This window comes from Talpa europaea (assembly GCF_964194135.1).
Source record: "Talpa europaea genome assembly, chromosome: 4".
Classification (NCBI taxonomy): Eukaryota; Metazoa; Chordata; class Mammalia; order Eulipotyphla; family Talpidae; genus Talpa; species Talpa europaea.
The window spans coordinates 18,770,601-18,784,275 of record NC_140070.1 but is presented as its reverse complement, the minus strand read 5'-3'; the positions used below and the strand labels follow the sequence as shown (position 1 = coordinate 18,784,275).

Genomic DNA, 13,675 nt, shown 5'->3' with positions numbered 1-13,675 from the left:
TGGCACAAGATTAATACTTCCTAGTGATTTTTACCTTTTCTCATTTGCTCCAACCTAACAGTAATTGCTCACATTAGAACAGTGATTTCATTCTTACATTGACTGTATCTCCTCCTCCCTGCAATATGCTCAGACACCAGGAGCCTGGGGTTAATGTGATTCTGGCTCTCTCATGCCCTCTGCTGACTTCAGTGATCCACTGTGCCCACAGACAAAAGAGGTAGGGAGTTTTATACATACTGGGTCCTGTCTGTGCAATACGTAGGTCTCTGCTGAAGTGGTTTTGCTTGAATCGTCATCACACCTTTCAGATCATTACAAAAATTATTTGAGAAGCGGTGAATCTGAGAAAAGTAAAGAGAATAAATATTAAATGCCTGTAGTGTCATTCCAGTTACTGATGCCCATCAGGAACTAGCAGGAAAGAAATGTCACACTTAAGCTGGCCAAGACTAAAGATGTGGGAAGAAAAGCAAATAAATACTTCATATTTTCCTGGACTTGTATCCGTGGGACATATTACCCACTGAAATGAGGGAGCAGTTTCTGGTTTCTGGAAAGCACAGCTGCTTTCCAGAAGAAGGGCCACCATCCCACTGTCCCCTGGCAGAGGGATCAACAAACAAACGAAACAAATACCCCAAGCCTTCCTGACCTCCCAGGTAGCAGGGTAAGAGGGGGCAGAGCACTAGGTGGTAGAGACAGCCAATGAGCATCAGCCTCCAGGGCACACCAGGGTTAGCAGGGTAGAGAAGGATCTGGAGAAGCAAAGGAAAAAGGATCACAGCTCCTAACAGATGTTTTTCTGGACTCTTCTCCCATCCCCAGCCTTCCCAGCTGACCTGCTGAGCTTCCCAGGAACAGCAGAATAGTTTGGGAAAGTCACCAGATCTCAAAGGCTTAAACTGGATTCCTGGTTCTAACTGCTTCCTGATTGGTGATCATGGAAAGATTTCTTTGTTCTTGGAATTTTAATTCCCTAATGTTTAAGTAGGTAATGATACCTACTACATAGTGTTATTTTGAGAAATTAGATAACATTGGTGAAAGTATGAAGTGAGGGCTAAAAATTATTAACTTCCACTTTAATCTCACAGTATCACCAACTATGATGTAAAATGGTATTTTAGATTTGGGTAAATAGGATTTCTGAATCTAGAATTCTACTCTAGTTCGAGATAGAAGTAGGAATCACAGTCACATTTTTCTCAAGCTGAATATGCCTAAAGAGAAATGTTATGAGAGTAAAGTCAGACCTGTGGATATTACCACTAGAATGTTTTGACCATTTCAAAATGGATTCTTATTAGAATTTTATTTTTGATTTAACTTTGTTCTCCATATATTTTTTTTAAAGATTTATTTATTGACGCATACAAGAGCTGGGGTACAGGCCAGAGATGCGGGGGGTGAGAGGATCCACCAGAGACAGAGTGGGGAATAGAACAGGCAGAAGGACCAAAGTACACTGCTGAGGGGAGTAGCAGGCAAGTCAGGAGAGGTCTGCCTTGCCATGTGGGTTGCTCCCTGCCAGCCGGGGGATCAAACTCATGCTGCAGAGGCTGCGGATTGCTTCATAGTGCGGTGCTTAACCCCTTGTGCCACCAGGAAGGCCCTTTTCTCCATATATTTTCTCTTAATATTTTTCAAATGAAATAATGGCAAAAGCCACAAAGCAATGCTATAAACAACTCCTTAGCTTTTAAGATTTCCCTATATTTCAGGTTTATTTTTCTTGATATTTAAACATCTTTTCTATGTTATCTTTTCTATGTTATCATGATGTTCTTTATGATTCATACTGCATATGTCAATGTGCAAATTACAAAACTGTGGGACCTATTAGTGCAGTTTGAAGAGACCAAAGCAACAACAACAACAAAACAATAAGCCAGTCGCAAATTCAGAAGTCGCTTTTGAACAGCAGAAGCAAAGGTGTATAAAAAAGCCTTTTTTTTCTTTTCTTTTTTTTATAATAAATTTTATTTTTATATTCCCCATACAATTGCAAACCCCCCCCATTCTGACCCCAATCCCTCCCCTCCCGCCCCCCACCCCCCAAAAAGTGTCTCTGGTTCATAGTTTTTTGTTGATTTTGATTTTCACTTTCTTATAGTTATTCATTTTCCTGGTCCCTTATTTAAGTTTTCTAGATTCCTGCTATGAGTGAGACCATCCGGTATTTTTCTTTTTCTTTTTGGCTTATTTCACTGAGCATGATCCCTTCCAGTGCCATCCATGTTGCTGCAAATTGCATGTGTTTATCTTTTTTGAATGCTGAGTAATATTCCATGGTGTATATGGACCACATCTTGATCCAGTCATCTATTTTTGGGCATTTGGGCTGTTTCCAAAGTTAGCTATTGTAAACAGTGCTGCTATAAACATAGGGGTGCAGGTGCTCTTTGGAATTGATGTTTCTGTGTCCTTTGGGTAAATACCTAGGAGTGGAATTGCTGGATCATATGGAAGCTCTATGTTTAGTAGGTCCAGAAATCTCCACACAGCTCTCCATAGTGGTTGGACCAGTTTGCACTCCCACCAGCAGTGCAGGAGAGTTCCTTTTTCTCCACAACCTCGCCAACATTTGTTGTTGCTAGTTTTTTTAATATGTGCCATTCTCACTGGTAAGATGTGTAAGATGGTATCTCATGGTAGTTTTGATTTGCATTTCCCTGATTACAAGTGATGTTGAACATTTTTTCATATGCCTGTTGGCCATTTGTATTTCCTCTTCAGAGAAGTTTCTTTTTAGCTCTTCTGCCCATTTTTTGACTGGGTTATTTTCTTTGTTGTTGTTGAGTCTCATCAGCTCTTTGCAGATTTTTGTGATCAGTCCTTTATCATTAGTGTGGGGTGCAAAAATGTTCTCCCAGTCAGTGGAGTTTCTCTTTGTTTTTGTTATTGTCTCTTTTGCTGTGCAGAAGCTCTTTAATTTGATGTAGTCCCAGCTGTTTATCTTTGCCTTCACTATCACTGCTTTGGGTGATGTGTCTATAAAGATGTCTTTGATATGCAAATCACGTAGTGTTTCGCCTATATTTCCTTCTATATACTTTATGGTTTCAGGTCTTATGCCTAGTTCTTTAATCCATTTTGAGTTGATTTTTGTGTATGGTGTGAGGTAGTGGTCAAGCTTCATACTTTTGCATGTAGCGACCCAGTTTTCCCAGCACCATTTATTGAACAAACTTTCGTTGCTCCAATGCATAGTCTTTGCTCCTTTGTCAAAGATTAGTTGACCATAAATCTGTGGGTTTATTTCTGGATTTTCTATTCGATTCCATTGGTCTGTATGTCTGTTCTTGTTCCAATACCATGCAGTTTTGATGATTATGGCTTTAAAAAGCCTTTTAACTAAAGAATGAAATGTTCCTTTGGATATTTCTCTCTCTCCCACTGCTCCTGACCTGCACAGCCTATGCAGACCCGTGCTCTTTCAGTCACACAATGATATTCTGTTTATTTGCACCTGTGCTAGGTTCATATTTTTGCATCTGCTTTGAATATTCTCCCTTTCCTTTTTCTCTTAAGTTTTGCCTGTCATTTAAGCTTGAGTTCCTTTTTTTCTAAATCCCACAGCATTTCTGGGCTATGGGACAGCTAATCATAGTATGAAACATAATGTCAGATAATATAATATACTGTATTATAATTAGATAATTATAATAATGCCTCTGAGCATCTGATTGTGATAATAAAATCAGACAATTACTGAGTGCCTAAGCTGAGCCACATATATACTGAATCTTCCCCGATTCTCACCTGACCTAGCTTATAATCCAGCAAACAAGTGACAACTTAGACAAAAGGACGACTTTAAGATCACACAGCTAATAAATTATGAGTCTACCTTTCATCCTCATCCAAAGCTCAAATTCTAGTCCACCCTACTGATCCCAGCTCCCCTACCCTTTGTGCACATGTCTGTGCATGCATTTGTAATTTGTTCAGCATGAGTTGACTTCCTCCAACTAAACTGCATGTACATCAACACCAGGAATCCTGTTTTACCATTTTTCCTTTTCACAAGAATGGGCTGTGCAGAACACAAAGAACAATCTCCTTAGCACTGCTGATCCCCAATGAACAAGTGTGTCCTTTAGCCTTGCTTCTGCTAGACCTTCAAATAAAGGTGCAATTTAAGAAAAATTTTCTTTATGCCTGGTGTATACCAGGTTCTGTGTAACCTGCTGTCATCGGTTTATATGATTCTATCCTCACGACAATCCCTTGGACAACATATTATCCTCACTCTGTAGATAAAGAAACTACAGTTTAGAAAATTTTAATAACATCCAAAATAATTTTCCTCATAGGTCTCTTGATTTTAAATGCCCTTGTCTTGCCACAGTGTCTCTGCTGGTCCCAAGGTCCTGTCCTCTAACCCTAAGTCCAATCACTATGCCAAAACATGCCCCAACTTTGATTATTCTATGCCGACTTGTCCTGAAGTGACCCTTGTAGACTTTCTACCCATGAGGATCTTTCTACTCATTTATTTCTTCATGTTTCTGTTCAAATTTCACTTCCAATCTCAAGCTCTATTGAGGTAAATCATTCTATCTTATCCTCTTACAGTTCTCATCTTTGCACATGGCTCAAAGAAGAATATATTTTCTGATTTATTATACCTTTCATTCTACTATGTCTAGGTCTTTGCTTTGTTCATATAACTCCCCAAAACATTCAATATATTAATACACTATAAGCACATTAAATGTTATAGGAACCCACTGTATATTTACTGATTGATTCTTTTATCAGTCTAATGGAAAGGGAGAAGAGAACATTTGCAAACTTCAAATTGGCTAGAAATATTGGACAAGAGCATTTTTCCTCTTCAGAAATTAGGAAACAATCTTATAGTTCTAAGTAGACAAAGTCCCAAGTTCAGAGTGCCCCTAATTCTGTTAAAGAATATGGTGCATCTATTAAACTCCATGAAATAATTACTTAATCTTAACAAACAGACCAAAATATCTTGCCAGTGGCATTTAGTAGAATAGCAATCTTAAGAAACAGGCCAGAAATACAGATTGAAGGAAAGAGAGAGACTAGTATACAAGCATGTACCTGAGGAGGATTAAGATGAGAAATCAGGGAGATGCTTCGAGTTTCAGAACTTCTGGAAGGGGGAACACTTGATATATCAGCATTAGTGCAGGAATTGAGTACATGGGGAGATTTGTTCCCAGCTTCTTTTAATTTTTGTTTCTTTCCTTCTGTGTCAACAAAAAAAATCAATATTATTAAGAAACATCATATTATCTAATATACAAACTTAAGTGTCAATGTTCAAAGAAAGTATTTGCTTTTGAATCACCAGGAGTCTGAGTCCACTCTAGAGAGCAAAGACCCTTTGGAGCAATTGGTTGATAAGATGCTTTTTCTCACATAATAAAATGCCTAGTATTCACTGATAGGTAGAGGAACAGCACTTATAAATTTAGATCAGGAAAATTCTTGATATTGTGCAAACTCCCAACTAATCTTTTAGACTGGAAAAAGAATGATTGCACTATTACATAAAATGATTATATAACAACAGTCATTAATCTCCACCACTGACACATTTTATTTGCTTCTGCTCATTGTTAAGTAGTTTAAAGACATTTCATAAATAGAAATGAAGACAAGTGATTACTAAATTAAGTATATTTATATTTTACTTCACAAATAATATAAATATAAAGTCAATATCCCGTTGTTAGATATTAAGTAAGTTTTTACCACAATATAAAAAAGTGACTTCAAGCTTCTTTTTTGTATATTTCTGTGGTTTTCACAAAGTATATATGTATCATTTTTATAATCAGGAGACAATAATGTCCTTTTAAATTGATTTAAAAATCATTTGTTAATAGAGGCAAAAAAGTCACTTCCCTACTTACCTCTATCATGTCCTAGGTTTGGCTACAGTGGGGATAGGGTTGGAAGTGGGGGGGGGGAGAGACTAGAGAGGGTAGGGGGTGGGAGGAGCTAGAGGGGAGGGGTGTGGGACACAGAGCTGTGGAACAGGGTGCTTTTTCTTTTCAGTTGGTCAAATGCTACAAACAGGTACCTGTGAGTGCCATGTCCCAGTTTTTTCTAACCAGCTCTTCCAGTATTTCTACCATATTTGTCCAGATGTTGTCAAACACTTCTGCCACTATCGCATCTTTGATACAGTCGTGAGGGGAAACTGGAGGAAGTCCATGCTTATGCCACCTCCTATGGCGCTGAGCTGGTTTTTGTTCAAGACAGTCATTGTCACTAAGGACAAAAAGCATTGGAGGTCAGCGTCAAAGGAATGCCGTTATCATGCACAGATATGTCTTTGTACATATGCACATAAAGCTAGCAGTCTTTTAATGCAGCTCATCTCTATTTTTAAACAATTTATAAACACGAGGCACATTTTTATTATACAATATTTGTAGCTTTTGAGAATCAAATATGTATTTAGTACAGAGACTAAAACTTTACCTTGCCCTTCAATGCAGGCAAATAGAGCATCTCAGACGCCACTAGGCCCCCGGCCACTAGCAGCCTTGTCCACTTTCACCAGCATCTGACCACCATTCTCATGTCTTACCTATGCCCTGTGGTCAGATATGAAGGGAGGCTCTGCTCTAGTGTACACACTTCCTGCCAGGAACCTAAGAACTTTCGGGAGCACATTGTTCATCTTTTGGAGAAGTGAAAAATACGTTCTCACACACAAAATGAAATGAGCACAAAATCAAAATAAAAGTCAAATAAATATCATATTATTAATGTCAAATGAAGTTTCATTTACTCTTCTTTTCTGTCAAAAGCGAAATACTCTTCAGTATTTCCATCCACATCATAGACCTCTTCTTCTAGGGATGAACCTGTCATCAGGTCAGCTGCCCCTGGGCACCCCAAGTTTGGCAGGGCTGGGACCATGTGGGAGCCGGAGATGCATAACCTATGGGAGAAGCAGATGTGATACGGTGTGTGCACAGTGTCAAGAAAATAATGTTTGCGCAAGCATGGTAGCTCTTTAAATGCCCCATAAACTATAGCTCTGGAATAAAAATTCATTAAAAATTACATCTGGCAAAACTCATATCCTTAAAAGCAACATTTTAATGTAGTCATCACTAAAGTGTTTTCAGGGCTTCTCAAACCCTAAATTTTGGATACTCTTTTGCAGAACGAAGGGATGTCAATGCACCACCCCCAAAATGTGTGACTGGCATAGAGGGATTTATCAAAACCTGCTAATGAACAAATGACAATGGGCTAGAGGTTCTATTCTTCTACCACTCCGTGGGGCTTAGGGTCCATCACAGTGAAGCAGCTTTTGATTCTGCCTACCTTTCACAGAGGCTTTGAAACAATTTAAAGTTAACACCCTTGATATTTACATTTTGCACGCATGCACCATGATTATCATCACCAATTTAAAATCAGAAGCATCATGTGAAAAAAATTTTCTGTAGTAGCTCTTCACTGAAATCTAAACTTCCAAATTGGTGGGACCAAGACTGAGAGAGGCAAGAAATAGTATAACTAAAATGAAATTAAAAATACTTTTCCAGGGCCTCCCTGGTGGCGCAGCGGTTGAGCGCTGGGTTGCGAAGCTGCCCGCAGCCTCTGCAGCGTCGGTTCGATCCCCGGCTGCTCCCCGGCCACCGGAGGAGGGTCCCACATGGCGCGCAGACCTCTCCTGCCGCCCGCTGCTCCCCTCAGCAGTGTACTTCGGTCCTTCTGCCTGCTCTGCTCCCCGCTCTGGCTCTGGTGAATTCTCTCACTCTCCCGTGCTTCTGACTGTACCCAGTGCTTGTATAAATAAATAAGTAAATCGTAAAAAAAAAAAAACCAAAAAAAAAACCACTTTTCCAAAGTAACTTAAAGGAGCTTACTCTCGGATGTTGCTGTTTCGCTCGCAGGTATTAAGGAGGGATTTGTGGGCTGCAGCCCGAGGCTCACTGCCCTGGAAGTACTGGAACCCTTCATCACTCGGCAGGATCAGCTGTTTTCCTAAGATTCTGAAAGAGAGGAAAAAAGTAAGCTACTAATATTTGCATTAAAAAAAGGAAAGCATTTTAAAATTTTGAAAGTAGAATAATAAAATTTTTGAAGGAGCATGTCTGAAGTGATAAGGATACATATTTTGATGGGCAAGTGTTTTCATCAAAATGAACTGGAGTGGGTGGTTCCAACACCCATTCTAGGGAAGTATAATGAATAACTTTCCTACCTCAGGTGGAGGGATCTTCTCGCCCACTCACTGCATTCAGCTTGTAGATTCTGAGTCTGAGGGCTTACTTTCCCTTCAAATAGCATTTCCTCCACTTCCCAGAATAATTGCTGTACTTTCTGTGCACTGGCGTTATCAAAGTCCTAAAACAGAAAAACACATTTAGCGATAACATTAAGTCTAAACTTTAGTATAAACATTGTCTAAACATTGTAAATATATAGGCTTGATTATCAATGTAGCCTGTTCAAGAAAAGTATGGCATGATAAAAAGATTGTGGACTTTGCAATCAGATACACCAATTCTCCAATTTTTACTCTGCTGAGAAATTACATTCCAACCTCAGTCTCGGTTTCTTTAACTGTTAAATAGTGATAATTTCTACCACGAGTTATAAAATTTATTTAATATTTTTATACATAGAGATACAGGCATATGTATGAATACATATTGACACAGACATCCATATACATATACCTATACATTTATGCCCACACACATATGCTCATATATGTACATGGACAAATGTCTCTCATTATTTGGGACTGACCCACCTAAGAAACTATAATATATAAACTATTTTTTTGTCTTATGCTAATACACTGAAAAGGAAATTTCTTAGAAAGAGCCATTTGCCTTTTTTAATCAATAAAGAAAAATCTTTAGTTATCCCAGGAGATGTAGTGATGTGAGGCCAGAGTCTTCATTTTTGTTGCTTGACCTTAAGTTCTTGGATTGTGACTGTAGTGAGCTGTAGTGAGAAAACCTCTGAGTCTTTGGGCATGTGCTTAGGAGGTAAAACTAAAATATTCAACTTAGGATACTAAAGGGAAATTTCCTAATTACAATGATTGTTTACAATTTTTATTTTTCCTAATTTTTTCTTTCATTTAATCCTAATTGTCAGAATCTGTTCTGAATTTCCAGCCATACTATCGCAAAATCATATATTTCATACTGAGATGGAGGGTTAGAAGGTGGAAAGAACAAAATTATCAACAGCTAAGACTCTGGGTTATGAGATCATGAGTGATTTTGAACTTTCCTACATTTTCTATATTTTTAAATTGCTATGTGTAACATAGAAATGCTTGTATATGCATGTGTGCAACTGGTAATGCTTTTTATGTGGGTAAAAAGATTTTTTTTCATTCTCCATTCTAATGTGTAAAATGTGTATAATCCTAGAATTATCCAAAAATATTCTGAGACCTACATCATCTCTCCAAGAGTAAACTGAGCTCCTCTCTGTAGATAAGCCAGTGGTTGAACTCTGGGTCCCAGACCAAGAGTTGTGGGCTTCTGTGGGTGTGGAGCTGCCACTGGATGAAAGAGATGACACGGATGTGCTGCAGGAACAAAGGAAAGGGATATCAGTACCACTTACTGGGAAGGGGCTCTGAGTCTCCTCCCTCCTTCAGGTCCTATTTAACCATATAAGCATTTTTTTTTTTTTAAGATTTATTTATTTATTTAAACAAGCACTGGGTACAGACAGAAGTGCAGGAGGGTGAGAGAATTCACCATAGCCAGAGCGGAGAGCAAAGCAGGCAGAAGGACCGAAGTACACTGCTGAGGGGAGCAGCGGGCGGCAGGAGAGGTCTGCGCGCCATGTGGGACCCTCCTCTGGTGGCCGGGGAGCAGCCGGGGATCGAACCAGTGCTGCAGAGGCTGCGGGCAGCTTCGCAACCCAGCACTCAACCGCTGCGCCACTGGGGAGGCCCCATATAAGCATTTAAAGATGTTTAATTGCATAGCACACTGATGCTAAAATTATTTCTGCAGTGTAACATTTCATTCAGCTGAAAACAAAACTGCCTCTTACAATTTTAGAAATTCATATCCAATCACTAATTTTGCTTGCTCTCTTTGTTATGGGCATGTCTTAATTTTTCAATGAGAACAATTAGCAAGTTAATTCTTACCAGGTATATTTATCAATGGCTTTTTGCACATTTCTTGTAAAATCTGTAGGTAAAGGATCTTTGCTTTTCACAGTAGAGCTATGCTTTCCAGATCCCTCTGACAGTCCTTTTCTGTAAAGAAATATATAATAAAACATGAATAACATCTCTAATGTATTATTATAATTATATTCATTAAAACTTTTAAAATTTCTTTTGAACAAAGTTGCTTCACTCCTCATGCCATGTCTCCCTCAATGCACACACACGCACACACACATACATACACATCACGCATACACACATCACATATATTGAAGAAACTGAGGTCTAGGACATCACCATCTCTTTGTGAAGATGATAACCTTAACCTACCTATACCCTTTATGTAAACTGGGAAAAATAGACAACTCTCGTGACTCAGTGGGATAAAAGTTCCCCAAATGCTAGGTGGGCAGAACCTGACTACAAAGCATAAGACTCAGCAAGTGAAACATGGACTGGATTTCAGGTCCCATTTGTCCTTTAACCAGACATTGTTTACTTGCAAAAGTCACCCAGACTTCCAGAAGAGATGGTTAATTCCAGACTGACTTCTTTGAATCAGTAAACACAAAGAAAGAAAAGAAATGACTGAAACACATAAGCGATTCACTTTAGTTCGGTGTTCATGTTTGATATGTATGATTTGTAGAGAGCTTTAAAATATTAAAAGTAATGGAAAACTAAAGAGAAGTTCTAAATTTTAAATAAGATTAAACTTCACTAGTGTAGCACAGTTAACGTTAATCATTAAAATGTCCTTTCAGTGAACCTCTTAAAATATTTACTTCCCCCTAGTCAAAATAACTTCCTAATGTTAAACAGAAGTTAACTTCTATTCTTTTAGAAATCATGTTTTCAATATAAATAACACACATTACATTAACTGAAGATATATAGTGGTGATTTGGAGAGAAAAGTCAACTTTCAACATTTCTAGCATTACTTAAATATGTTAATTTTGCCTAGGTACAAGTAATGTTGTACCTAATTTTTATAGTTGTATTTCTGAATGTAAATGAGTTAAAAAAAATACATCACCATTAAAGAATAAATTCTGCTTAACTATGTGCCTATAGTACTTTACAACATGGGATTTAAAAAAAATTAAATACTATAAACAGAGGTTAACAAGAACCTCAACTTTTCTTACATATATCTTGCATAAGTAAGAAAAATAGAATTATATAATTCCCTTCTCTTATTGCTCATGTTGTAAGTACAACCAAGTAATTCTGAGGGAAAAGGTGTTACCAAAAAGTACCATAGAAAAGAATATAGGACAAGCTTTTATGTCAATGATCTGCTTTATCTTTCGCCCTCTTCTGCTGTATTAAAACCACCAATTATTTATCATTTACATGTGACTCAACAGCTTTTTAGATAAATAATATATGACACAAAAATAGGCAATCAGCTAAAAACTTATATCAAATATATCTGCCTTGAACATTAAGCAATATAAGTTAATTTGTTTGTTATTAAGAACTGATTTTAAATCTCAGGGGGGCAAAGTCTAAATATCTGTTTATATATTATATTATTCCTTCATAATATCCATATAGTAATAAACACGGATCCGAATCTTGCTCTGCTACTGACAGGCTATGAGCTTTAAGCAAGTTAATTCTCCTAGACTCAATATCCACATCTGTAAAACAGAGACAATATTGTCAAAATTTTTGTACAGTTATTGTGATACTTAAATTAGAGAAAGTAGGTGAAGTGTCTAGATAATCAGTGCTAAAGAAATCCTATCTAAGATTTGCATTCTTGCTCACCTCAAAGGGAGGCTGAGCACAGGGGTCTGCAGATGTGGAGGTGTTGGGGACTTACTCTAAAAGGAAGGCCTTACAGCACCTTTGACTTCCACACCATTTCTCCAACCTTTTCCTCCTCTCCTCTTCCCTATCTCAACTCCTTTAAAGAGTCTAGATTTCTGGGAAACTTCAGAGCTCAATATTAATAACATATACCTGGGACCACAGAATTCAGGACTCTGAAGTCAAATTTGAAGCCATTACCTTAATCGTGGCGCAAAGTCACCAAGAAGATTGAAAGCTGGTCCCAGGGCCCAGGCCGCCTGACCTGCATGTCTCCAGGAACCACAAGTTACTGACATTATGAAACAAATCTAAAAATGTGCCTTTTCTTTTTATGTCTTATTTTGAGTCTTTCTCTGTCTTCTAGCCATGCACCATACTGTTATTTCATCATAAACATGAAATATTAACTATCAACAGCCATATAATCCGTGCAGTCTTAAGAAAGTGATAGCCTATACTCTTAAAACTTGAATATGATAAAATGTCTAACAGTTTAACATTAATTCCTATCTATGTTGCTTAAAATTTACATATAAGGCTCATCATTTAGGGACAGGATGCAGGTTTTAGGATAGACTGAAGTGCAACCACTGAGCTATATTACCCAAGTTCCATGCTGTGTTACAGTTATGACTGAGCCCCAAGCTGCACGACCCATTCCAATTGTCAAAGAAATGACTGCATCACCAATTTTAATGTTTAAAATTTGCCTCCTGACAGTCCAGAAACTTCTGCCACTTCATCCTATAGAGATTCAAGTATTAATCAGTGCTCACAGCCTTCACAATTTTGCGTTTCTTTGAAATGATGGTCTGACATGGGCGCTGCATTCTGAACGGGTGGAGGGCAGGCTTGTTGGCTGGGCAGACTGTTCCCTACACTGTTGCTTTTCCCATAACACAGGCTGCCTGACTTCTCACAGATGGGTCCCTAGGACAGCCTCCGTTTTGGGGACTGATGGATTCATCTCAAAGCCATTCATCTCTAGCAATAGCTTTACTTCTCCTGGGAAAGCCTGATGATGTCAGCACGTGAGATTCATGAATGCAGGAGGGAAGCCGACCAGGCGCATTTGGCTCTGCAGGCAGGGCAAGATCACGCCCTTGGCACAAAAATATTACAGAATAGAAGGTTCACCCCCCAAAACCCCCCTCCCCGCCCCTTCCCGGACAAGACTCACCCAATCACAATCAGCCCCAGGCCTGGGCTCTCCTCCTCAAGGCCCGGCCCCGAGCCCCGGGGCCTGGGCGCCGCCGGGCGCTGGCATCCGGAGCTGGTCCACCGCGGGCGGCGGGTGGCCGCGCGCCCCCGCGCCGGGGCTCCCCGCCCGCCCAGCCCTGCGCCCCCCGCCCCGCTAGCCCTGCCCCGCAGCCCAGGCGCGCCCGGGAAGCGCGAGCCCCGAGCGGCGCGTCCAGGGGCGCTCCGGGCCGGGTCTGCACGGCCCAGGGGCGCGGCTGCTCGCCACCCGGCGTCCGGCTCCGCTTCCCCCCTCGGCTCCTGGGGCCCCGCCAGGGCCAGATTCCGGCGCGGCGGGGCGACGCCTCCCGTCCCAGCTCACGCCCATCCCTCTGCTTCCCCCGGCCGCCGCACCCCTCGCCACGTCGGGCGGCGCCAGACGGCGGGCCCCCGGGCTCCCCGCCTCCAAGGCCGGGTGCGCTCCCCACTCCCGCCCGCTGACGCGCGGGCCCAG

General features: G+C 40.1%; 1 protein-coding gene across 1 annotated transcript in view; it reads right to left on the bottom strand.

Annotated features, from left to right (window-relative positions):
* Positions 1 to 13,675, bottom strand: part of FAM149A (family with sequence similarity 149 member A) — a gene marked incomplete at its 3' end in the record, with an annotated part of 38,589 nt that overhangs the window by 6,352 nt on the left and 18,562 nt on the right. Inside the window, exons 2-9 of the mRNA XM_084231602.1 lie at positions 10,139 to 10,249; positions 9,430 to 9,562; positions 8,213 to 8,355; positions 7,875 to 8,000; positions 6,782 to 6,934; positions 6,065 to 6,255; positions 5,077 to 5,225; positions 241 to 344 (exon numbers count right to left, since the gene is read on the bottom strand). Of these exons, the coding sequence (XP_084087728.1) occupies positions 241 to 344; positions 5,077 to 5,225; positions 6,065 to 6,255; positions 6,782 to 6,934; positions 7,875 to 8,000; positions 8,213 to 8,355; positions 9,430 to 9,562; positions 10,139 to 10,249 (1,110 nt within the window). The remainder of the gene's footprint in view (positions 1 to 240; positions 345 to 5,076; positions 5,226 to 6,064; positions 6,256 to 6,781; positions 6,935 to 7,874; positions 8,001 to 8,212; positions 8,356 to 9,429; positions 9,563 to 10,138; positions 10,250 to 13,675) is intronic.